At 59.3% G+C, this 24,405-nt stretch overlaps 2 protein-coding genes across 2 annotated transcripts in view; one reads left to right on the top strand and one right to left on the bottom strand.

Moving 5' to 3' along the window:
- BOP1 (BOP1 ribosomal biogenesis factor) overlaps positions 1–21,834 on the top strand; it is a 61,614-nt gene extending 39,780 nt beyond the window's left edge. The window contains exons 3-15 of the mRNA XM_015823941.1: positions 16,404–16,558; positions 16,813–16,930; positions 17,038–17,139; positions 17,706–17,918; positions 18,166–18,327; positions 18,536–18,616; positions 18,840–18,909; positions 19,455–19,587; positions 20,139–20,319; positions 20,421–20,709; positions 20,897–20,981; positions 21,421–21,528; positions 21,616–21,834. Coding sequence (XP_015679427.1) covers positions 16,404–16,558; positions 16,813–16,930; positions 17,038–17,139; positions 17,706–17,918; positions 18,166–18,327; positions 18,536–18,616; positions 18,840–18,909; positions 19,455–19,587; positions 20,139–20,319; positions 20,421–20,709; positions 20,897–20,981; positions 21,421–21,528; positions 21,616–21,769 — 1,851 coding nt within the window. The 3' untranslated portion in view covers positions 21,770–21,834. The remainder of the gene's footprint in view (positions 1–16,403; positions 16,559–16,812; positions 16,931–17,037; positions 17,140–17,705; positions 17,919–18,165; positions 18,328–18,535; positions 18,617–18,839; positions 18,910–19,454; positions 19,588–20,138; positions 20,320–20,420; positions 20,710–20,896; positions 20,982–21,420; positions 21,529–21,615) is intronic.
- Positions 1,808–9,959, bottom strand: SCX (scleraxis bHLH transcription factor). Its single transcript, XM_015823934.1, has 2 exons — positions 9,402–9,959; positions 1,808–1,846 (listed from the first exon to the last, which is right to left on the bottom strand). The coding sequence occupies exons 1-2, from the start codon at positions 9,957–9,959 to the stop codon at positions 1,808–1,810; spliced, it is 597 nt and encodes a 198-aa protein (XP_015679420.1).
- Positions 21,835–24,405: the final 2,571 nt, after the last annotated feature.

The raw sequence follows: 24,405 nt of genomic DNA, 5'->3' as shown, positions 1-24,405 counted from the left end.
TTTTAAATGGGGTACACAGAAGCCCCCAGAGGCTTCTCCCCTGCATCGTCCCAGCCCCCCTCCAGGGGCCAACAGCCTTGGCCTCCTGCCCTCCCAGCCAGCTCCTGACCAGCCCTTCCCTTTCGCACACGGCTGCCCAGGCTGCCTCCTCTGCCAGGGAGCGGGCCTCGTGGTTTGGCCAAAGCCCAAGGAAACGCAGATACAGGCAGTCCTCGACTTACAACAGTTCGTTTAGTGACTGTTCAAAGTTACAACGGCACTGAAAAAAGTGGCTTATGACCGTTTTTCACATTTATGGCCATTGCTTGGCAACCTGCTTGGTAACTGGCACGTATTTGTCACTGTCGCAGTGTCCCAGGGTCGTGTGATGCCCTTTTGTGAACTTCTGACAAGCAAAGTCAAGGGGGGAAGCAAAGGCGTTGCTAACTTCGCAACTGCAGTGATTCACATAACAGCTGTGGCAGGAAAGGTTGTAAAGCAGGGCAAAATTCACTTTACCGTCTCACTTAGCAACAGAAATTTTGGTTTTAGTGGTGGTTATAAGTCAAGGACTTCCTGTAATTGTCTCTGGGCTGCCCGTAATAAGAAGCGTTAATCCATTCTGATCTCTGATCCCACGTCAACACAAACGGACACGTATCTTGTCTAAATTAACACACAGTACAAAGTGTCTATGGAGGTTTTCAATCGTCCAGGTCACAGTTATCCCTAAGGTGCTTTTTTTCACAAGGCAACCGGATTGTCTTGTTTTTCTTTCAAGACGTTTCGCTTCTCCTCCCAGAAGCTTCTTCAGCTCTGGTGGGGAATGGGAGGGTTTAATATTTCTTGGCAGTCATCTGGTCGTTTGCATCCTTTGAGAGAGCCGTTGAGGCCACCTGGAGGCTTGTCTGTGTCCTCAGGGTCACCTGAGTGGTGCAAATGGGTGTGGAGCCTTCTTGGAACTGTTGAAAGGATTTGTGTTGTAGACTGGAGATGGATGATGTCCTACCCCTCCTCCTCTACCACACAGTCCTTTCAACACTTCCAGAAAGGCTCCACACCCATTTGCACTACTCAGGTGACCCTGAGGACACAGGTAAGCCTCCAAGTGGCATCCCAAAGGTGCTTTTTCAGGAGGCAACTGGACTGAAGAAGCTTCTTGGATGAGAAGCGAAACGTCTTCAAAGAGAAACTAGAACAGGGGTAGGCAACCTTGGCTCTCCAAGGTTGCCTACCCCTGAACTAGAAAGTCCCGTTGACCCCTGAAAAAGCACCGTTGGGACACAGCGCGAAGGGAGAGCGCATGCGACCCCTGGGCATTTTGAATCCGACTGGAAGCAGCAGAACCACAATCAGAATCCATCAGCCAAAAGTCTGAAAGGACGTTTATGTTGCATATTTACAAAACATCACTATATAAACAACTTGGGTTTTATATTATTATTATCATCAAGGCAAAAAAGTCCAGCCAGTCCTGATGGGAGCCCCACCCAGAGTTCTGACAGCAGGGTGAGCCATAACCGCCGAAGGGGCGCTCTCGGCCGCGGTGCCCTTTTCTTCTCGCCGCCTAGGATGTGGGTCAGTTAGGATGCCTCCGCCCGATGCTGGTCCCTTTGCCATAAGCACCTTCCACGCCCACCCCACCCACCCCGCCACATCTGCAGGTCTGAGCCTCCTCGGCTTGCTTGCAAATCCAGCCTTGGGGCTCTCGGTCTCTCCCCATAAGTTCGTCCTGCTCCAGAAGGCGGCCAAGGGCAGGCCAGAGGGGCCCGGCCAGTTTCTGCCGCTGTCGCCAGCCTCGCCACCACCGTCCTGCTTCCACGCGGGGCTAGCTCCGAATGGCTGTCTTTCTTTCTCGGTCTTTACTCTGCAAGGGGAAAGGAGAAGGGGGAGATTATGCAAAGCCATCCAGAAGTGGCTCCAGGTCTATAAACAAACCAACAGGCATGGCCTCCTTCCTCTTGTGGGTGCCAGATTTCTAGCCTTACCCCCCTGCACCCCTCCTGTGCCCAAGTACCAACAGCCGGAGGAGCCCTTCCGAATGAGCGCGGGGCTTCCAGGGCTGCCAGTTGCCCCCTTCCCACCTGCCTCTTTATTAGGATCCCTCTGTGCGTTTGGACCCTCCCCTGGGAAGGACGTTGCTCTCTGTCCTTTGCTTTCCTGCAGTTAGGAAGCAACTTGGGGGGAGGAGGGGTAGTCTTTAACTGGAAGTCTTTGGGCTGGGCAATGGCCAGAGTCTCCCTGGCTGGTCATCATTGGGGGGGGGGGGCTTCAGAGGTAGAAATGGGAACATCCTGAGGCAGCTTCTTCGGGGCCTTTTGGGGGGGGTTTGGGGTCAGGAGGCCCCACGGGCGGGATAAACGGCCAGCCAGCGGATGGTTCTTAATGGGCAAGCCCATCCTTCGCTAAGGAGGAGGGGCGATCCCAGGAACGGCCACACCGAATTTCCCAGATGTTCAGGCCCCCGAGAGCCCGCTTGCTGTCTGGAGAGGAAATGGGGATCCGGAAAATGCTGCCCCTGATCCCTTTGCTTTCCCGCTGCCCCTGAAAGCAGGAACCGTAAATTAAGGGGGCTACGCAGCTGGCTTCCAGGTGCCTCTCCCTGCTTGCTGAAGTGCCTGTGGGGATCCCCGGGACCTCTCCGTTCAGCTTGCTTGCGGCTTCTGAGTCGGTGCCTGAGAGGGAGGGGAAGGACTCCCCCTCCCCTCTTTGGGGAACGTTGCCCAGGAAAAGGGTCCCTGGCTGAAGGGCGCTCATGGAAGCTTCCATGGCATTCTCGGGAGTGGGCTCCTGCTGGCTCCTGCCCAGGTTTTTGAACCAGGGAGAGGCTCTCCGCTTGAGCCCCCTGCATGCCGGCCCCTTGCCTTCTCCGGACGGGGGACACGGCTCCTTTGGCACCCCAAAACATTGCAGGGGGCTCCTGGGGCTCCTTGGAGCACGGCCATCCAGCTGGCCCTTGCAGCTCGAAGGATCCAGATATCCCATCTGGTGTTGCTGTGTATGGAGGTCTCCCCCCCCCAGCCCCCAACCATGCTGTGAATGCCTGACCCCTCTAGACCTGGGGGGGGGGCAGCTGCCTTGGTGGAGACAGACTTGACTTCAAAGAGGGAGCAGATTCCCCCCCGTTAAAGAAACTGCTGCTTCACGAGGTGTGTGAGGAAAAAGCAGAAAAACTCCTTTGAGTTCTGGGACCCGTTTGGTTCCCTTCTTTTCATGTGGAATTCTGTTTGGGTTTATGAGAGTGAACATGGGGGGGCGGGGGGCGGGACCCTGGAGCTTCTTCACCCGAGGGGCTTTGGAGACAGACTCCCAGCTGTGGCTCCCAGTTTCCCATCAACCACGCGGACGGCGTCCCCACCCCCAGAGACATCTTGACCCTCCATTAGGAGAGCAAAAGCCGAGACTTTGCATTCCCCGCCCCCCCAAGTCCTGGTCCCCACTTCTGATTCTTTCCAGCCCCACGGGCTATGGAGAAAAAAAGCTGCAAAGGTGCCTGGGGTCCCTCTGTCAGTGGGAAAGTCTGAGAAAGAAAGGCCAAGCTGGATGCAGCGGGGGGGGGGGACCCCTCCTTCCTCCTTCCCAGTCCTGGGATCCAGAGCAGAATTATTTTTAAGGGGTGGGACAGAATTGTATTACCTAGGCCCTAGGCTTTTCCTGGCTTGTTGTGAATAAGGATTTGTACTCCTTATAAGGGGACATTGTGGATGAAATAGTCGAAGGGCAGGTGATACGGCCAATGGGAGAAAAGCTAGTTTGCCTGTTTTCAGTGTTTTGTTTTGTTTTTTGCTTCTGAAATGTAGCATTGCAACCTTGAATGCAATGTGTTGCAGCACCTGTGTTGCAGCACCTGGTCATCCTTTAAACATGGGGGGCCCAGCAGCTGCAGCCGTGCCCAGGGCAGGTGGGTGAGAGAAAGCATGGCTGCCTTTGCCCCCCCCCCCCAAAAGAAAAAAGTCACCACCAAAACAGCACAAGAGCCATGGGGCGGCGGTTAAAGAAACGTTCTGTGCTTTTAAGCAAGTTCCAGGCCTGGGAAGAATGACCCCCAGGAGGGCTTCCAGAAGGATCCTTTCTGGAGGCCTGGTAGCCAGACAGTCTTGGCATCCGAGAAGAATGTCAAGCGAATGCAACTAAAGAGTCCCTTGCGAACGTCTGAATCCACCCAGTGGGTGTCTGTGAGCCCCTTAAGGACTGCTGCACTTAAACCCTCGGCCGTTCTGAAGTAGCCCAAGAGGGCACCTTCCAATCTCCCGCCAAGGTCCTGGAGCCCCTCCAGGCACCAGAGGCCCTCTGAGCAGCCTGTTGGAAAGCCCTCCAATATACTTGGCATTGATTGCATTAGCATTTGTTTTTTTAAAAAAAATCAATACATTGCTAGTTAATTTGGCTAGCTATTGTGGGAAGTAGGGCATTGGATTAAAAGTATAAGCCGGGTGTTCTTCAAGTGCTGTCGGGACAGGAAGCGAGGTAGAAAATGGCGACGTAGAACCGAGTCCTCAACTCAGCCCCAGAGGTTGGCTGGTTGGCTCTGACCCTCGTGCCCTCTCCCAACCCGAAGGAGAGGCTGGGGGAGCAGGTCTGTGTGGGGTGCCTTAAGCTGCTGCATGAAGGGCGGAGTACAGATCTAATTTTAAAAAACAAAAACAAAATCCAAACAAAAATTAACAAAACCACTGTCATTTTTGGCCAGTGCTCTGAGCACCTAGTGCAGCAAAACCGTTGGTGGCTATGGCTACTTTCATGCAATTACTCTCCATCGGGGGGGGGGGGACGCGAGAGGGAATTCCGTACCTGAAAAGACAGCATTGCGTGCCAGACTTGGGGCGGCCAATTCCCCCCCCCCCATCGTTCCCCCTCTGTCCTCCCATCGGCATCAAGATGAGAGCAGCAAAGGTGGGGCAAAAGGCCTGCAGGGGGAGGAGGGGTCCCCAAGCCCTCTTAGGAGGTAGCCAGCCCCGGGAAGACACTGAACGTGGATGTGAAGTTAACAGTCAGGGCGGAAAGCGGCTCCCTGCCCTCGGCTCCACGGAAGGGAGACCCCCCCTTCTGAAGACCCTCTGGGGAGACCTCTGACTCGGGAGCGCCTCTCCTAACAACTGCCAGCCTCCTTTGGGGAAGTTCAGTGCCAGAGCGCCCCTCCCGTGGGCAGAATGACCCGGGTTCGAGCCCAGCGTTTCTCCTGGAGTGTCCTGAAACGACCTGTGGCTGTCCGGGAGCCCCTGTCCACGGAGGGGATCGGACGGGTCCAGAGGAACCGCTGACCTGGCCTGCTCTAGGGCGGCTTCCTGGAGTCGCCTTTGGGCCTGCAGCTGTGGCCCCCTTGCTGACTTCGGCGGCAGCAGCAGAGGGAATTCTGGGCTCTGCATGGCCCGTTTTTTTTTTTCATGAAGCGCCTTTTCTTGCCTGTTAAAAAAATGGTTGAGGGGGTGCTATTTTGGTGAGGTGGGCGGCTACATACATCTGATAAATAAAATAAATAAATGCTGCCAGAACTTGCTGTACTTGGTCCCTTCAGGTCCAAAGACGCCCCACCTTTGAAGGCAGCCAATAAACTCCAGCTAGGTTTGGGGGTCTAAATACGACTCCCCCAAGTTCCCCCCATGATGCCGGCCGTTATGAGGCGGCAGCTCCTGATTGGGGACCATTTTTAGTGAAAAGAAAAACTGCCCAGATGTGAATTGTCGGAGGGCCAGTTCTCAACTTCATTGATTGGGAACCGGGGGGGGTGGGGGGAAGCCTTATTCCTTATTCCTTAATATGGATCACAAACAAATCCGACTAAGAAGGGTCGGCTTCATCCTCCTGGCTGGAGAGTTGTTCCTTCCTGCAGCCCTTCTGGAAGTTTCACATGAGATCATTTCAAAATCCTTACTTGCGTCCTCTGGGTAAACCGGCTGGGGGGGGGGGACTGAGACTGGCAAAGTGAAGGGAGGAGCAGAGAGAGGGGTACTTCCCGCCCAGCATGTTATCATTAATTAATTTTCCCAGTTGCAGTCCCAATTGTAGACACGGTTTATGAAGCTGATTCACTTTTAAGTGGGTCGAACGGTTGCAAAGGCGGACTTGACCTCCACATAGAGACGTTTCATAAAATAGCACTGGGTTCCTGGGGGTGGTCATCTCTCCCCAGTGTATATTTTTTTTCTCCTTCTGGGTGATGGATGCTGCCTTCTGGGCCGTGACCTTTGGAAGGTCTCCTGCTCCACAGATAGGTTTGCAGAAGTGTCTGCCCAGGAGAAAAATCTCCCCTTTCATGCTGAAACTCAAGAAGGTGCGTTTCCCGCGGCTGCCCCTGCAGCAGCCTCTGTTCCTGGATGCCACAAGGCGCATTTCCAGTGTGCCACTGTTGCTTGAGAGATTAAGAGTGCCGCGCGCACGCATGGACGCTTCCCCGTCCGTGGTCCCCCTTGCGTGCACGCTCCTTCGACGGGCAGAGGGACTCTGGCCGGCCAGTGCAGCTTTCCTTTCCCAGCCAGGCTGGACGTGGCCGAGAGTTTTTTCTCTCTTCTGGGGCTGCTCTGCTCTTGCCCTGAATTCTTGCTCAAATTCCTCAGGAGAGCAACTGGCAGGGAAAAACGCGCACACTCCCAGATGCGGGGTCCCAACACTCACCAAGCAGAGAAGCAGAAATAATGCCTGCAAGCGTTGTGTCTGTGAGAAATGAGGCCTGAAACCACAGCCTCCTCGAAACAATTGCGGCAGCTCACAAGGGTTTGGAATTTGCATTGTAAATATACGCCTATGCTAGGGGTAGGCAACCTTGGCTCTTTTAGGACTCGTGGGCTTCAACTCCCAGAATTCCTGAGCCAGCTGTGCTGGCTCAGGAATTCTGGGAGTTGAAGCCCACGAGTCCTAAAAGAGCCAAGGTTGCCTACCCCTGGCCTAGGCCATTTTTAAGAAGCAGCTTACTTTTTCTCCTAGTGCAAAGAGGGACTTACGTTGCAGAGGGATCCTCCTGCTTTAGAGAAGATGTGAGGCATCCGCATGCTGTTGAGGGCTGAAGGTGCCACAGTTAAGTTTCTAGAGGACCAGGAAGTTCGTCCTTCCCACCGAGACACGTTTCCCCTTGGGTCTGTGGGATCCGGCATGCAGGCTGTGCCTCTTCCTTGCTCCTTCCGCCTTTCAAAGGCTGGGCCTGGAAGGGAAGGCGGCCTGATTCGCCTTCCCCTGATGTTCAGGTGAAGGTGGTGGTGGTGGTGGTCACCCCCTTGTGTGGCCGCGCACGAGAGAGAGAAGGGGAGGGAAAGGAAGCCCCATCGGACGAGGCCACGTGCTTCTCTTTCCCCAAGAAGCTTGCATGTTTTGTTCGTGTGAAGTGTCTCGTCCAGGATGAGTAAATGGAGAATTGAGGTCACCCCCTCAAACCGGCCAAGATTGAATTCTGATCATTTTTCTTTCTTTCCTCAGACGCCTCTCTACGTCCTTTTATCTTGTCTGGTTCCACAGACTCTTTCGTCATACGTTAACCCAAATGCGCCCGTAATTAAGATTGATTTGAGGAAACGTGTCGGTTGCCCCGTATAGACAATTACATCCACGGATAGTAATCTGGGGACCCACGGGAGTTGTGGTCCAAGAAATGTGGAGGCACCCCCCGTTTTTTGCTCCTGGACCACATCCGCTCCTCCTCTCTCTCTGCGAAGGGAGAACACATGGCGTCCTTTTGGGGGGTCAGACGTTCCCCTTCTGCCTTCCGCTCTGCGATTGGACCGAGAGAGGCTTCTGGGAACTCCCCAAGGAAGCCAGATGTTCTCCTGCTCCTGGAGGCTTTGTCCTCGGCATTGCTGGCTTCTCCCAGAGGTTGCAGGCCTTTTGACCGGCCACCCCGCTTTCTGCCCTTGGGCACCCCAGCCTCCGTAGCCTCTTGCTGGGAGAACCTCCACGAGGAAGGGGGCTGTCATTCTGTGGGTCCGGGACCTGCCGAGAGCTAGTTGCCTTAGAGGGGGGGGGTCTGTACCCTAGACTAAAACACAGCCCTTTCTTCAGCCCTTCCACGCGGAAGGGAAAACGTGGACATTGTATTGCGTGGCACTTTCCGTTAGGCTACAAGTGTTTGTGGCACATTGTTTACGAACTTAAAAGAGTTTCCTTGTCTCTATTGCTGGCTATTATGGAACTAAAACATCCGAAACAGTCAATGGGAAAATGCATTTTTTCTTACTTTAAATATTTTTAAAAAGGCTTTTTTTAAATCGCAGCTAAAATCTTCAAGAAGGATAGTTACTACTCAAAGTGTGCCAAATGTGTCTGTTGCCACTCCATGTTTTTTGCTTTAACAATAATTAACGTTCCTGGCTAAAGTCTCTCAATCGAGGGCCATCAGGTACTTTGAGCCGTACGGAGGGAGGGTGGGCAGCAGCCTTTTTTCCTTGCCAGACCAAACACCCGGAGGAGCCCGTGGACAGCCGTCTTAAGTAAGAGGGGACCTTTTGCTTGGCAGTCACGGTGCTCATAGGACCCTAGTGGACACTCGCCACGGTGTGTGTGTCTGTGAAGTGAGGGGTCTCCAGATCTAAAATGTGCAGCGGCAACGGATACGGCAGGGGTGGGAAGATCCAAGGCGGGGGGTTCACCAGGCCTTGGCGTGCTGGTCTGCAGCGTTGGTCTTTGTTTCCCCACCAGACTAGAGAGGGGCTTTGCTGGCGGGAGGCATCCTTGAGCAGGCAGGACCCCTCCCCTTCCCCAAAGCCGCCCCCTCCAGTGGATCCTGGGGCAGGCACCTCTCTCTCCGTCCCCCTTCCTCTGCCAAGGTTTCTTCGCCTCTTTACCCTCACGGAGATTGTGCCCGTGTGCTGATATTGTGGCTGGTTGGATGGGTGTTGTGGGCAGGCTGGTTTCTTTGCTTCCGGCTTAACAGATCAATGGGGGGCGCGGAGGGCAGCTGCCTGGAAGGGCTTCCTCCCTTAAGGTAACCGTTGTGTCTGGAACGGACTCCAGCCTCCCGGTGGAAGCCCTCTGCTCCCGGGAATTACTGGGGCTCCTCGGCTAATAAAGGTTGGGCACCTGAAGGGCCCTCTGGGTCTCCCCGGAGCAGCCCAAATGGGCCCGCTGGCTCCGAGGAGGATCCCGGTCCCTGCTCATTATCGGTGTGTTCAGGTGGCCTGGCTGGAGGAAGGGAGCCAGCCAGCGTTGGGAAAGCCTCAGGTTGCCTTTAAAAAGGATATTTGAGAACAGCCCTTGGCTAACCAGAGATTGTCAGGATGGCCCAGTTCTGGCTTGCGGAAAGCCCAAGGGCTGCTCACGTCTTCCCCTCACCGCCCCCCCCCCCCCGTCTCTGGGCTGCCCTGCCCGGTTGGCTTTGATCTCCGGGGAGGGGGATTCACCCCGGTGCTATTGGGTGGGGTGGGGGACACCCCCCTCGGACCTCACAGAGGGGAGCCCCGGCGACGGCCCCCGCCCGGCCCCCCCCCGGCGCCACTCACCAGCTTCCTCTGGTTGCTGAGGCAGAAGGTGCAGATCTGCTTGGGCTGGGAGGCCTCGCTCTCCTGGGCGGCCGGGCTGCCGCCGCCCTTGCCGCCCCCGCCGCGGTGGAAGAAGGCCGGGCCGGCGTGGCAGGGCTGCCCGTCCCCGCAGGCCTCCCCCGCCAGCAGCACGTTGCCCAGGTGCGCGATGTAGCTGGAGGCCAGGCGCAGCGTCTCGATCTTGGAGAGCTTGCGGTCGGCCGGCTCGGTGGGGATGAGCGTCCGGAGGGCGCTGAAGGCCGTGTTGACGCTGTTGGTGCGGTCCCGCTCGCGCGCGTTGGCCGTGTGCCGCTGCCGGGGCTCCCGGGACACGCCGCGGCCGCCCTTCTTGCCCGGCCCGCGCCGGCCGCCCGGCAGCCCGTAGGCGCCCGCCTCCAGCGCGTAGGGCTTCTCGTCCGAGCCGGAGCTCTCGCCGCTGCCGTTCTCCTCCTCCTCGTCCTCCTCCTCCGACAGCAGGCTGCTCACCTCCGGGTACAGGAAGCGGCTGGGCGCCGAGCGCAGCAGGGCGAAGGAGGACATGGCCCGGCGGGCGGCGGCAGCGGGCGGAGGCGGCCGGCCTCAGCTCCGGCCTCTCATCTTTCGGCCGGCCGGCCGGCGGGCGGGCGCGGGGCGACGGGGCGGCGCTCCCCCGGCCTCTTTATCCCCGGGGCTCCTTTCGACTCGCCCGCCTCCTCCGCCGGCTCTCCAGAGCGGGCCCCTCGGCGCAGGCAGAGCCCCACGTGCGGGCGGCGGCGGCGGCTCCTGTGCGACGGCAGCGGCCGGACCGGCGCGCGCGAGTTTTATATTGTCCGCGAGTGGCCGGCCGGAGAGGCGCCTCCCTCGCTCGCTCCGTCTCTCGCGGCGGCGGCGGCAGCTTCACGCCTACCTGAGCGTCCTCCTGTTGGGGGGAGCCCCCGCCCCCGCCCGGGGGCTGCAGGCTGGAGTGCTGGGAGGGGGGGGGCCGTGCGCTGACTTCACCTGTTGGATGCGGAGCTTGGGCTGGCTCGGAGCTTCCTGCGGGGGGGGGAGGGGAGGCGGCCGGAGGGACCCCTCCCCTCCCCCTCGCAGTTAGGAGCGTCCAGCTGAGGTCAGGCCAGGCCAGGCGGGAGGTGGCTGGGGAAGGACAGTGGGGAGGAATAGAATAGAATAGAACAGAACAGAATAAGAAACAGAATAAGAAACAAACAGAATAAGAAACAGAATGAATAGAGTAGAGTAGAATAGAATAGAACAGAATAAGAAACAGAATAAGGAGTAGAATAGAATAGAATAGAATAGAATAGAATAGAATAGAATAGAATAGAATATATGGAATGGAAATAGAATAGGAATAGGAATGGAATAGAACTGGAAGGGACTTTGGAGGTCTTCTAGTCCATCCCCCCCCCCCCCCCCCCCCCCCGCTCCAACCCAGACAAGTGACTGTCCAGTCTCTTCTTAAAAACCTCCAGTGATAGAGCATCCACAACTTCTGGAGGCAAGCTGTTCCACTGGTTAATTGTCCTCACTGTTAGAAATTTTCTCCTGTTAGGTTGTTGCTTCTCTCTTTGGTCAGTTTCCATCCGTTGCTTCTTGACCTGCCCTCTGGTGCTTTGGAGAATAATGTGACCCCCTCTTCTTGGTGGCAGCCCCTTAAATACTGGAATATTGCTATCATGTCATTCCTGTTTCTTATTTTCTTTAAACTGTCCAACCGTTCTACATATGTTTTGGTCTCCAGGACTGTGATCATCTTAGTTGCTCTTCTCCGAATTTTTAACAAGGTCTCAACATCTTTTTTGTAGTATGGTGACCAAAATTGGCTGCAGTATTCCAGGTGTGGCCTAGGGTTTTATAAAGATTAACCCTTGCCAGGCTGCTACTCTAGAGAAGCTGCCCTGCTCCTGAAGGCCTTAGCAGCACCAGGCCCTCCTGGTCTTTGTATATGGATCCCATCTGCACCCCGTCGGATCCGCTGTGGACTCCGGTCGTGTGGCAGGAGCAGAAAACCTCCTCCGCCATCCAGAGGCCCCCCACACATTTTGGTTCCAATCCCTCTGCACCCTCCTTGCCAGGGTCTTCAGATGGGGCTAAGCCAGGGCACGCAGCAGCCTCATGGAGCTCGTGGCGCTGTCGGTCTTGAGGCAAGGCTGATTCCTCTCTTGATGCAGCATGCAGGTAGGCTGCGCTCGGCACTGCCAAGTTGCTGATTTAAACTCTTTCCTGGTTTCACAAAACACAGTGAAGCATCAGCAGAAGAACCTGGACCGCTTGCTCGGCTGTAAAGAAGCAGCCAGTTCAGGTCCCTCGTCTGGGTTTTATCTCGCCCCCCCCCCCCCGAGTCGTTTGGAGCCAGGCACTGGCCCTGATGGATGGATGAATAAATAAACCTCTGCCTGACCAGGTCCCACATCTTGCTGGTTAGAAGATGGGTGGCAATATAAATGCTTTAAATACGGTGGGCAACCTTGACTACTTTAAGACTTGTGGACTTCAGCTCCCAGAATTCCTCAGCCAGCATAGCTGGCTGAGGAATTCTGGGAGCTGAAGTCCACAAGTCTTAAAGTGGTCAAGGTTGCACACCCCTGATTTAAATAAATAAACAGAACCTCGTGGGAACAAATATGGCGTCCCAAACTTTAATTGTGACCTGTTGCATGCTGGGAAGCTGACTTCCGGTTCCGGGGCCCTCGGAAACGGCCTCCTTTCAGGGCAGCCGGCCAGGCATACGATAAGACGGAGCAGTTTCAGTTGACTTTGGGCTCGGAGACCTGGGATCGGGTTAGCACCCCGGGCAACCACACTCTACCTTGGAGCTTGGGCCAGGGGTTCTCCTTCTCTCGGCAAGGGCAGCTGCTGCTCCTCTCTGGGGAACTGGTGCTACCTTTCAGGTGCATTTGTGTCCCCCCCCCCCACTTCTGAGGAGCCCTGTCCTCTCCAGAAGGAAGGACCTTCTCCGTCTGCCCCCAAAGGCGCCTAATCTTGGGATCTCCTGGTCAAGCTGCCTTGGCGGGCCCAGGGGTCTGCGGGCTTTCCCCCCCTCGTGCTAGGGAGGGAGAGGCCAGCCAGGAAAGGGAAGGGACAGGACAGGGCAGAGACACCTGTGCTTCCCGGCCTCACCTGGCCAGCCCAGGTCAGGACAGATGAGTGCTTCTCGGCTCTGGGCAGGGAACGAGGAGGAGGGAAGCCTTGCAGGACCCCTGCCCAAGTGGAGCTGCAGAAAGACCTTCCTCAGCCATAGGACAGCCCTGGTTAGTTTGCTGCAGTCTGGATAAGAGAAAGATCCCCCCCCCCTCTCTCTCTTCCTCTCTCTCACACACACTTTCTCATTATCTCTCTCTTTCATTCTCTCATTCTCTTTCTCATTATCTCTCTCTCATTCTCATTCTTTCTCTATTTCTCTCTCTCTCTCCCTCTTTCTCCCTCTCTCTCTCTCCCTTTCTCTCCCCCCTCTCTCTCTCTTTCTCTCATTCTCTCTTTCTCTTTCTCTCTCTCTCTCTCTCATTATCTCTCTCTCGTTCTCATTCTTTCTCTATTTCTCTCTCTCCCTCCCTCTCCCTCTTTCTCCCTCTCTCTCTCCCTTTCTCTCCCCCTCTCTTTCTTTCTCTCTTTCTCTCTCTCTCTCTTTCTCTCTCTCTCTCTCTCTCTCTCATTCTCTCTTTCTCTATTCTCTCTCCCCCCTCATTAGCTCTCTCTCTCATTCTCTCTTTCTTTCTCTCGTTCTCTCATCTCTCATTCTCTCATTCTTTCTCTATTTCTCTCCCTCTTTCTCCCTCTCTCTCTCTTTCTCTCTCATTATTTCTCTCATTCTCTTTCCTTCTCTCATTCTCTCATTATCTCTCTCTCTCATTCTCTCTTTCTCATTCTCTCTCTCATTCTCTCATTCTTTCTCTATTTCTCTCTCCCCTCTTTCTCTCTCATTATCTCTCATTCTCTTTTTTCTCTCTCTTGTTCTCTCTTTCTCTCATTATCTCTCTCTTTCATTCTCTCTCATTATTTCTCTCTCATTCTTTCTCTATTTCTCTCCCTCTTTCTCCCTCTCTCTCTCTCTCCCTGTCTCTCCCTCCCTCTTGCTCTCACTCTCTCTGGTCCTCCTCCGTGGGCACTTTGGGTTGGCGGTCAGTCCTCCTCCTGAGGGCATCGGACCCTTTGGGGGAAGGCCTGGGGGGGGCTGCCTCCCCTGAACCTGCCCGGGGCCCCTCCCGGCTCAGCCTTTCTCCGCTGGGGGTTGCCTTGCGAAGCCCTGGAGCAGAGCCAGCAGAGTCTGTCCAAGGCGGCGGGGGGGGGGAGGATTTCTCTTCCCTCCCCTCCTCCCCCACCCCCAAATCCGTCTGACACCCCCTCCCCCCTTTCCCTCCGGCTGCTCCCCCTTCCCTTCCTTCTCCACGTGGACCAGCAATTTTCGAGGCAGGGCCGTGCCAGGAATGCACACCCAGGAATGCCTCGGCTCTTCCAAGAGCAACTTCCAGACGTGTGGCTGAGTGACGGCAGTGCCTGGGGGGGGGATTGCCAGAGGGGGGGGCTGATGTGTTAATTGTGGGAGGCAGCTGGAGGGGCGGGAAAGCTGCTACTGGCATCAGCTCCGCCGTAGGAAAGGCTCTGGGCTGCTCTGCTCTGCGCTCCTCTCCTCTCGGGTCCCTCCTCCCCCCCCTCATTCAAAGTGCACCTGGGGGGGGGGAGGAAGCCATGCTAGGTGGATGTCCCACCCCAGCTCTGGCAGCAGATTCGGGGCTCCCTGTTTGCGATAGTCCTTTCCACCTACGGGGACCGGCAGTTCCCCTTTCCCCTCTGCTGCTGCTGCCGCCGCCCTGGGAAGCTCCCCTGAGATGGGGGGGGCACTTGCCCTTACTCAGAAGCCTGGGAAGGGGCCCATTCTGGATCCCTGGGATCTCCAGGAGGCGGAGAGACAGTCGGGCATAAAGGCAGAAGAGGCCGGGCATGGCCATCTGTCAGCCCTGGGGGGGGGTGCAGGAACAGCGTGGCTGCACCCTCAGAATCCCCCCCATCCGAAGGGCTCCTGGGACCCCCGTTCCTTTCTCCTGCGGCTTCGCTTCCTGGTAGGTGCCTTGCGGGGGGGGAGGAGAGGCGCTTTGGCAATGAGTCACCTGGATATGGTCAACATCCTGGGCTAGGAAATGAATTCCTGGCCCTGGGAAGGGTGGGAGGGGGCGGGAGGGAGGGAGGCTCTTTTCCTTCTGGAGAGCTTCTGAAGCATCCCGCCTCACTCAGGGCCTTCCGATTCACTCCTTGCCTCCCTGTGCTCGTGGGGGCCCGGAGGGCGACCCAGGTGGGAAAGGGGGGGGGGTCCCAGGATGCCTCCAAGACAGGGAAGCAGATTCCCCCTCCATCAGCTGGCAGGGAAAGGGTGGAGTGGCCGAGGAGCCCGGCTCCCTCAGGGTGGCCAGAAATGGGATTTCCAGCAAAGAGACTCGGCTTTCCAGTTGGTGGGATGGGCCACAGAGCCCCCCCCCCCCGATGGTGGATGGTTAAGCATGTCCGTAATGCTGAGCGCCTCCTGCCTCTTGGAAGAAGAGGGGTTTTGTAGTCCTACCTTCACTGTGTGTCTGGTTGTGTTGCTCTCTGGGGGCGGCTCCTTTGTGGGACCCTGCAGACAGGTGGCTTCCAGGCCAGGCTGCATCACTAAGCCTCCTGGCAGGGGAGCCACGTCCGGTCTGTTGCTGGGGCTTGTGAGTGGCCTCCGTGGCAGAGGCAAAGCTGGCCAGGTGCCCTCTTCTGCCAGGAGAGCCTGGAGCGTGTGCCCCAGCCAGTGCCCCCTTTCTGGGACAGTGGGGACACAGAGACTGGCCATGGAGGGCAGCACAGCTGGAAGGTGAGCCCTGGAAGAGAAGCAGCAGCTCCAGGCAGCAGTCCCTGAGGTCAAGGGAGCCCCCACTCCTGCCAGTGTAGCTGGGGGCTGCCAAAGGGGGAGGGGTGTTGCTCCCCTCCAGGAGGGAGGGAATTATGGCCTGGCTGACCTCCAATGGTCACTGCTGTCCTCGGGAGCTGCCTTGAGTCCCGCCCCGCACTGCTGGGTCTGATGGCGTATTTCAGGGAGGGGGGGCTCACCCAAGGAGGCCCCTCTTCTGCGGAGCTCTGGCCTCCCCCCTTCCACTGGTTGCCAGGGAGGGCCCCCCCCAGGCGCATCTGAGGGCCCTTGAGGGGAGCCCCCAGGCACTTTTCTGATTTGAACCCCAGGAGAGGCCAGCCAACCTTCCTTGGGGGGCAGCTTGTAGCCCTGGGTGTCGCCCTCTTTGCTCCCCCATGTCTCTCTCGCTCTCCCTGTTGCTGGGAATCGGCGGCTGGAGTTGTGGGGTGCTGACAGAAGGGCTGGGGGCAAATGCAAGGGCCGCCTGGCGCCCTCTCCCGCTCTGCCCCCCCTTGTCCCCTCCGACCTGGGGATGCAGAGGCTGGGTTGGGCCCAAGCGGCCACTGGGGCTGCTCAGCGGCCCCTCTCCCTCCGGGGCGCCTGGCCAGCCCAGTCCCGAGCGGGGGCTCCTGAAGGCTACGGGAGGATAACCAACCTTAATGTTAAAAATCCAGACACCCAAATGAACATAAGCGATCAACACAATTTGGGAAAGGTGGATTTAGTATGGCAATGTAACGGAAAGGTTCCTCTTTTCCCCTCCCCTGGCCTCTGCCTGCAGCCCCCCCAAAGGGTATCCCAGTTTTGGGGGGTCTCAGCTGTTTCCCCATGAGACAGAAGCCTCTGGGCTCTTGAACGCCTCGGCAGCGTTCGGTGGGTTTGTGACTCCTCTTGACGTTGGCCGTGAATGCTGGAAGGCTTTTGTCGGTCACCGATGGCTGCAGGTTGAAATTGTACATATTCTGCCAGATGGTGCTGGTCTCCACCTGTGGGCCCCTCAGCAGCCCCCACAGATTGTCCTGCAAGCAAACAAAATCAGGATGCAGACCCCTTAGCAGAGTCTCTTCCAAGCTGCTCCCCCCTCCCTCCCCTGAAGCCCCGCCTCCCCCCTGAAGCCCCGCCTGCCTCTCTTCTTCCAGGACATCCGCAACACGGTGGGCAACATCCCCATGGAGTGGTACCAGGACTTCCCCCACATCGGCTACAACCTGGAGGGCAGGCCGATTTACAAGCCCATCCGCTCCAAGGACGAGCTGGACAAGTTCCTGGAGAAGATGGAGAGCCCCGACTACTGGTGAGGAGCCCCCACCCACCCCCACCCCACCCAGGGGCAGCTGAAGCCCTCCTGGGCTCTCTTTGGGCAGCCCTTCCCCCCCTCCCCTCCCCTTCAGGCTCAGGCAGAGACCCCCTCTGCAGGTGGGCTGGGCCGAAGGTGGGCGGGGCCTGTTGCAGGGAGAGACAGGTAAGCTGGGAAGCACAGCTGCTCATGGCTCTCTCTGCCCCCCCCCCTTTGTGTTCCCTCTATCTCCCCCTCTCCCCCCCCCCCAGGCGAACGGTCCAGGACAAGATGACCGGGGCGGATGTGAAGCTGACAGACGAGCAAGTGGAGCTGGTGAACCGTCTGCAGAGCGCCCAGTTTGGGGACGTGAATTTCAACCCTTACGAGGTAAGCAAAGGGCTGTTGCGCCCCCCCCTCTGCTCCCAGGGAGCCACATTTGGGGGGAGCAGCGGCTTTCCTGCAACTGCAGCCCCCCACCTCTGACTCCTTTGCAGCCGTCCGTGGATTTCTTCAGCAGCCAGGTCAGGATCCACCCAGTGACAAACCGGCCTGCGGACAAGCGGAGCTTCATCCCTTCCTTGCTGGAGAAGGAGAAGGTGAGCTGCTGGAAAAGAGAGGGGCTCCCCTGGGGAGGGGCCTGCCCCCCCTCTTACCTTGGCCTTGCCCCGAATACACCCCCTTTCCCAGGAGTTACTGTCCCCACACAGACACCGGCGATCTGTCCTTTGAAATCCAAAGGTTTGGCAGGGCTGTGTGTGTGTGTGAGAGAGAGAGAGAGAGACTTGCTCAGGTGTAAGGGCGATGGCGCTGTGAGGCAGCTGCCTTGTGTGAAAGTGATCCTGGGAAGGAGCAGCCTGGGGATGGAGACCCTGGAGTGATTGGGGCTCAAACCAGGTCCCGGCCGGGTCCCTTCCAATGTACAGTCCAGGTGGGCCCCTCAGAACTGCCAAGACCACCTTTTTTCTGAACCGCAAGAGAAGTGCTCAGAGACACGGGTGCTGTGGCTGCTCCCCCAGTCAAGGGCTCTCTGGAAATAAGGGCAGGCAGGGAAAGGCCGCCATGCTGCTTGGAGAAGGCCGAGTCCAGGACACCTCCAGGCGGGGCCTCCGCAGCTCCCGGAAGGCCCCGGGGTGGGTTCATGGCGGCTCTTCTGCCCTGGCAGGTCTCCAGACTGGTCCACGCCATCAAGATGGGCTGGATCCAGCCCAGGAGGCCCCGGGAGGACACGGGGGTCTTCTACGACCTTTGGGCCCAGGAGGACCACAACTCCATCCTGGGACGGCACAAGATGCACGTGCCCGCCCCCAAGCTCCCCCTGCCCGGGCACCAGGAGTCCTACAACCCTCCTCCGGAGTATCTGCTGACCGAGGAAGAGGTGAGCAGAGCTGGGCCCAGCTCCCCTCCCCTCCCTGGTCTTGGGGCAGGGGAGGTCACGGTCCGCGCCACAAGGGGGGCTTTCTTGGCCTGCTGTAACCCTAACCCTAACCCTGCAGCCGGGCAGGGGGCTCTGTGCTCCGCCCAGGGGGGTGGTCGGAGGGGCAGAGGAGCCGCCCTGCCTAAGGTCTCTTCCCAGGGACGGGGTTTTGCCCCTCCCTCATCTCTTTCCCCGCAACCCCCTGCAGAAACTCGCCTGGGAGCAGCAGGAGCCCGAGGAGCGCAAGCTGAGCTTCGTGCCCCAGCGCCACGACTGCCTGCGCCGAGTGCCCGCCTTCCCTCGCTTCATCCACCAGCGCTTTGAGCGCTGCCTCGACCTCTACCTGTGCCCCCGCCAGAGGAAGATGCGGGTAGGCTTGGCCCCTTCCGGTGGGGGGGGGAGGGGAGTGCGCAGACCCGTGTGGCCATCGGCCGCCCCTCAGCGGGCCAGGCGGGGCCGTGCCCCCTTGATCCCGAGGGAGGGCAGGCCGTGGGCGTCTCCCTGCGCCAGCCTGGGCAGTTGCCCCCCGCTGGGACCGAGGCCGGGCAGGACGGACGGCTTCCCTCCTTGCCTTCCAGGTCAGCGTGGACCCCGAGGACCTGATCCCCAGGCTGCCCAAGCCGCAGGACCTGAAGCCCTTCCCAACCGCCCAGGCCTTGGTGAGGCTTTGCCGGGCGGCGTTCCTTGCTCCGCTGGGTCTTTGCTGGGCTGCTGAGCAGCTGCTGGAAACAGGCAGCTTCTGTGGCAGGGTTAGGGTTTGGGGGGGATTTTTTGATAGGGGGATGGTGGGGCCCCAGAGAGCAGGCTATGGGGGGGCTGCTCCAGGATGCCCCTTTTCCGCTTTCTGCATTGCTTCACTCGCCTGCCCGTCCCTCTCTCCAGGTGTATCGTGGCCACACCAGCCTTGTGCGCTGCATCAGCCTCTCTCCCACTGGGCAGTGGTTGGCATCAGGTACGTACGTGGCCCTGCGCGGCCCCTGCTCCCCCTGCCTTGAATAAGGGCGGTTGCTTTGTTCCTGGCCACGTCTTGACTCCCCAAGGCGGCTGAGAGGAGGCAGCTGGACTCCTGGGCCAGGTCACCCAGGATATGGAAGGGCAGGTGTTGGGGGGGGGTTGTGGCTGTGAAGTGGGGATTCCCAGTCCTGCCAGGCACCCCCCCTGTCTGGCCTCCTTGCCCTGCCCAAAGGAGCTGCCCTTCCCAGAGTCTTGGGTGCAGCTCAGAGACCACCCATCTGGCTGTGGGCGTGGTCTCTGCACTTCATCCTCATGCAAATGAGGAGAGGCTCCGCCTTCCAGCCAGAGATCGGGACCCTTGCCACAGGCAAGCCCCTCGGGGCTGAAGGGTGCAAGGCCGTGCAGCAGTGCAGGTCCCCCCTGGGGGGCTCGGAGGGAGAGGGCTTAGTCCTTCCAGAGAGCCACCAAAGGTCTCCATCCTTGGAGGACGCCTGTTTCGGAGGGACCAGGGAAGACGCCACGGCTCCTGTGTCTCTCGCCCAGGTTCAGACGATGGCGCGGTGAAGTTCTGGGAGGTGTGCACGGCCCGGTGCGTGAAGACGCTCCCAGTGCAAGCAGCGGTGAAGAGCATCTCCTGGAACCCCAACCCCACCATCTGTCTGGTGGCCGTGGCTGTGTGAGTACGGCTTCCCGCAGCCACAGGAGGGCCTCAGGGCCAGCAGCCACGGGGCAGGCTGAAGGGGGCGCCCGGGTGGGCAGGCTTGAAGTGGCAAGTGGGACTGATGAGAAAGGAAATGGGGGTGGTCTAAAATCATTGGGAAAGGAGGAGCAGGAGGAAAAGTCAGCCCCTTCCTCCAAAACCCGCGAATGGGTCTCCAGCCACCCAGGAAGCGATCGACCCCATTCCCCATTCGGGTCCAGCGGAGAAAAAAAATCTCTGGGTGCCCGTTCGGCACAGAGGAACGGTCTTGTTTTGGGGGGGGCGTCTTTCCTGATGGGGAGAAAGGGGGTTGTGTCTCAGGTGCACCATACAGGGGAGTCTTGGGGGGGGGCTCAGGAGTGACTGTGGCTTCCGTTTCCCTTTTTGTAAAAGCTTTTGAAGTAGACACACCTGGGAGGGGGGGGAGGTGAATCTTGGCCTGACCCGATTGTTGGGCGGCTGCCTTCTGCCCCGAAAGAGTGGGGGGGTCCCCCTGACGCTTTCTCTGGGCCCCCCGTACCTTCCAGGGAGCAGACGGTGCTGCTGGTGAACCCCAGCCTCGGGGACAAGCTGCTCTGTGGGGCCACCGACCAACTTCTGGAAGGCTACGTGGCCCCTGAGGAAGGCCGTCTGCAGCCCGTCACGTGGGAGGAGGCCACGGAGGAGGAGCACCGCCTGGGTGTGCGGCTCAGGCTGAGGTTTGGGAAGGTGCGGCCTGGGCACAGTAACCGAGCGGGCGGGTGGGGCAGGCCCGGGGGGGGGCTCTTTCTGCCTCTGCCCGTTTTCCCCAACCTGGCCTCCTCCCTCAGCCCCTGAAGCAGGTCACCTGGCACGGGAAGGGCGACTACTTTGCCACGGTGGTGTCGGACAACAGCCACCTGCAGGTGCTGATCCACCAAGCCAGCAAGCGCTGGAGCCAGGCGCCCTTCCGCCGCAGCAAGGGCCAGGTGCAGCGCGTCCTCTTCCACCCGCTGCGGCCCTTCTTCTTCGTGGCCACCCAGCGCTTCGTCCGCATCTACCACCTGCTCAAGCAGGAGCTGACCAAGAAGCTGCTCACCAACTGCAAGTGGGTCTCCAGCATGGCCGCCCACCCCGGAGGTGAGCCCGGGGCTGCCCAGGCCCACATCGGGTCGCCCTCCTGGGCACGGGCAGGGGGACCTCTTCGGTCTGGCCCCGTCAGCCCTGCCTGGGACAGGAAGGCCCCCCCCCCATCAGTCTTCCTGGGCACGGAGGGTGGCAGGGGCGGCCTTTCAGCCTGTGCCCCAACGGGTCCCCCTCTTCCCAGGCGACAACTTGATCTGCGGCAGCTACGACAGCAAGCTCGTCTGGTTTGACCTGGACCTCTCCACCAAGCCTTACCGGGTGCTCAGGTAGGGGGGAGCAGCCAGCCCTCCCTTTCCACCCACCCCCCTCCCCGTCTTCCGGAATGGTTCTCCAAACTCTGCCTTATCCAGCCTGTGAAGGCAGTGGGGTGGGGGGGCTTCTTCCCCCTGGAATGCAGGAGATACTACCACCTCATTGCTGGTCTTCCCAGCCCGGATGCTGGCATCCAGAGGGCAGGCCGGTCCCTCCAGTGTCCGTGCCCAGCGTAATTCTGCCTTCAGCAGCCCCCACCCACCCCTGTTAATCAGCCAGAGCTGATGGCTCCTCCTTGGCTGTGAGCCAGTCCTAGAGCAAAGAGCCCCCCCACTCCCCTCCCCCCGCAGCCGTTGCTGCTTTTCCTTCCTTCTGCTTTCGGACCAGACCCGCCTCCGTCTTGCAGGGAAGGGCGGAGGGCACCACTGGGTCAGCTTTTCCCTTCCCCGGCAGGCACCACAAGGCGGCCCTGAGGTCAGTGGCTTTCCACCCTTCCTACCCGCTTTTTGCCTCTGGCTCGGATGACGGCAGCGTGATTGTGTGCCACGGCATGGTCTACAAGTGAGTGTCTGCACTGGGGGGGGGGAATGTGGCAACGGGTGTGTGACAGAACTGGCCCCGCTGACCGTTCTCCCCCTCTCCCTCCAGCGACCTGCTCCAGAACCCGCTGCTTGTGCCAGTGAAGGTGCTGAGGGGCCACGCGCCAGCCCACGACCTGGGCGTCCTTGACGTCCTCTTCCACCCCACGCAGCCGTGGCTTTTCTCTGCGGGCGCAGACGCCACCGTCCGGCTCTTCACGTAGCCCTGCGCCCGGCTCCAAACAGACTTGGCAGGAGAGCGGAAGCCGGGGGTGCCAGACGCTCCGTGGGCTCCTTTGCCTGGGAGGCTGGAGGTTTTGGTCCCGGCAAGGAGGAGGAGGAAGAGGCAGCCGCTGGAGCAACGCCACACCGTGCAGGCCTCCAGCTGGGAGGGGGGGTATCCTGGAGGACTGAGCAGGCCAGGCACAGGGCGCTCTTTTGCGTTGTTTGTGGGTCCCACCCGCTCGCTTGGAAAATAATAAAAGTGCCTGCTTTGTAAGGAAGCCCCCTTGACCAGAAACAGAACGGGGGGGGGGGGCAAACTGGATAAAAGGAGGTGGGGGGTGGGTGAGTGTTCTGGTAGAGCTGCCTTTGATCCTGACCCCTCCCGAAACGTCTTGGGACTCGGCCATTTTCTATGCACGGGTAGAAAAGTCCCTTTTGCATCCTCTTCCTCATTCTAAATGTGCCCAGCAATTCCTGGCCCCTGGCAGAAGGCTTCATGCTCAAACAGCACCTCATGTGCTCCCCCTTCTCCTCCCCCCCCCAGTCCTAGCATTGAAAAGGGGGTGCCGAGTGTGCAAGACTGACGGCCTGGTCAGCAGCAAAGCCTCCCACGGCCGGAACCCCCTGAGCAGGGGAGGCAGAGGGACCTCTGAGGCCAGAGGGAGGCTGGCCGTATCAGGCTGAGGGCACTGATGGTGGTTACTGCAGGGGCCTCACCTGCCCTGCTTGAGGTAGCCCTCCCTCCTCCCCCCCCCAAAACTGGCTGGTTTCCATAGGGTCCAGCTGGGCACTTCCCTTTGAAGCTGCCATAGCCGCCCTTCGGGAACGATTCTGTCCCTCCCTCCAAAGAGGAGTTGGGCGAAAGGAGGCCGGATGGAGCTTTCCAACTTCCAGAGAGTCAAGCAAGCGGGAGCCCAGAGGGACTGGGGGGGGGGGGGNCCCCCCCCCCCCGTTAATCAGCCAGATGGCTCCTCCTTGGCTGTGAGCCAGTCCTAGAGCAAAGAGCCCCCCCACTCCCCTCCCCCCGTAGCCGTTGCTGCTTTTCCTTCCTTCTGCTTTCGGACCAGACCCGCCTCCGTCTTGCAGGGAAGGGCAGAGGGCACCACTGGGTCAGCTTTTCCCCTCTCTGGCAGGCACCACAAGGCGGCCCTGAGGTCAGTGGCTTTCCACCCTTCCTACCCACTTTTTGCCTCTGGCTCGGATGATGGCAGCGTGATTGTGTGCCACGGCATGGTCTACAAGTGAGTGTCTGCACTGGGGGAGGGAAACGTGGCAACGGGGTGTGGGGGCGGAACTGGCCCCGCTGACCGTTCTCCCCCTCTCCCTCCAGCGACCTGCTCCAGAACCCGCTGCTTGTGCCAGTGAAGGTGCTGAGGGGCCACGTGCCGGCCCACGACCTGGGCGTCCTCGACGTCCTCTTCCACCCCACGCAGCCGTGGCTTTTCTCTGCGGGCGCAGACGCCACCGTCCGGCTCTTCACGTAGCCCTGCGCCCGGCTCCAAACAGACTTGGCAGGAGAGCGGAAGCCGGGGGTGCCAGACGCTCCGTGGGCTCCTTTGCCTGGGAGGCTGGAGGTTTTGGTCCCGGCAAGGAGGAGGAGGCGGCGGCCGCTGGAGCAACATCACACCTTGCAGGCCTCCAGCTGGGAGGGGGGATGTCCTGGAGGACTGAACAGGCCAGGCACAGGGCGCTCTTTTGCGTTGTTTGTGGGTCCTACCCGCTCACTTGGAAAATAATAAAAGTGCCTGCTTTGTAAGGAAGCCCCCTTGACCAGAAACAGAACGGGGGTGGTGGTGGTGGTGGTAAACTGGATAAAAGGAGGTGGGGGTTGAGGGGGGGCGAGTGTTCTGGTAGAGCTGCCTTTGATCCTGACCCCTCCTGAAACGTCTTGGGACTCTGGCCATTTTCTGTGCACGGGTAGAAAAGTCCCTTTTGCATCCTCTTCCTCATTCTAAATGTGCCCAGCAATTCGTGGCCCCTGGCAGAAGGCTTCATGCTCAAACAGCACCTCGTGCGCTCCCCCTTTTCCTTCCCCCCCCCAGTCCTGGCAGTGGAAAAGGGGTGCCGAGAGTGCAAGACTGACAGCCTGGTCAGCAGCAAAGCCTCCCACGGCCGGAACCCCCCCCCGAGCAGGGGAGGCAGAGGGACCTCCGAGGCCAGAGGGAGGCTGGCCGTATCAGGCTGAGGGCACTGATGGTGGTTACTGCAGGGGCCTCACCTGCCCTGCTTGAGGTAGCCCTCCCTCCTTCCCCCCCCACCCCGAAAACTGGCTGGTTTCCATAGGGTCCAGCTGGGCACTTCCCTTTGAAGCTGCCAGAGCCGCCCTTCAGGAACGATTCTGTCCCTTCCTCCAAAGAGGAGTTGGGCGAAAGGAGGCCGGATGGAGCTTTCCAACCTCCGGAGAGTCAAGCAAGCGGGAGCTCAGAGGGACTGGGAGGGGGGGGGCTTTGCGAGCATGTCTGCCTGGTTCTCTGGACAAGGGGGTGCCTGCTGCTCTCTCTTCTCTGCAGAAGGAACCCCTCAGCCCCCCCCCCCCCCCGTCTCAGCTGCAGGCCTGCCAGGCTCCCATTCAAACAGCAGCAAGGTGGAGGGGGAGCTGGGATTTCCAAGGCTGGGGGGGGGATGCCCCTGCAGT

This window comes from Protobothrops mucrosquamatus, unplaced genomic scaffold (genome assembly GCF_001527695.2).
Source record: "Protobothrops mucrosquamatus isolate PMUCROS unplaced genomic scaffold, P.Mucros_1.0 scaffold2057, whole genome shotgun sequence".
Taxonomy (NCBI): Eukaryota; Metazoa; Chordata; class Lepidosauria; order Squamata; family Viperidae; genus Protobothrops; species Protobothrops mucrosquamatus.
The sequence above is the reverse complement of the archived record's forward strand: the minus strand, read 5'-3'. Positions and strand labels throughout refer to the sequence as shown.

Bases quoted from the DNA above. Each gene is read 5' to 3' on its own strand.
- SCX (XM_015823934.1), bottom strand. From the start codon at position 9,959: ATGTCCTCCTTCGCCCTGCTGCGCTCGGCGCCCAGCCGCTTCCTGTAC. The intron at 1,847-9,401 runs GTGAGTGGCGCC...TTCCCCTTGCAG, and splicing joins TCAGCAACCAGAGGAAGCTG to AGTAAAGACCGAGAAAGAAA.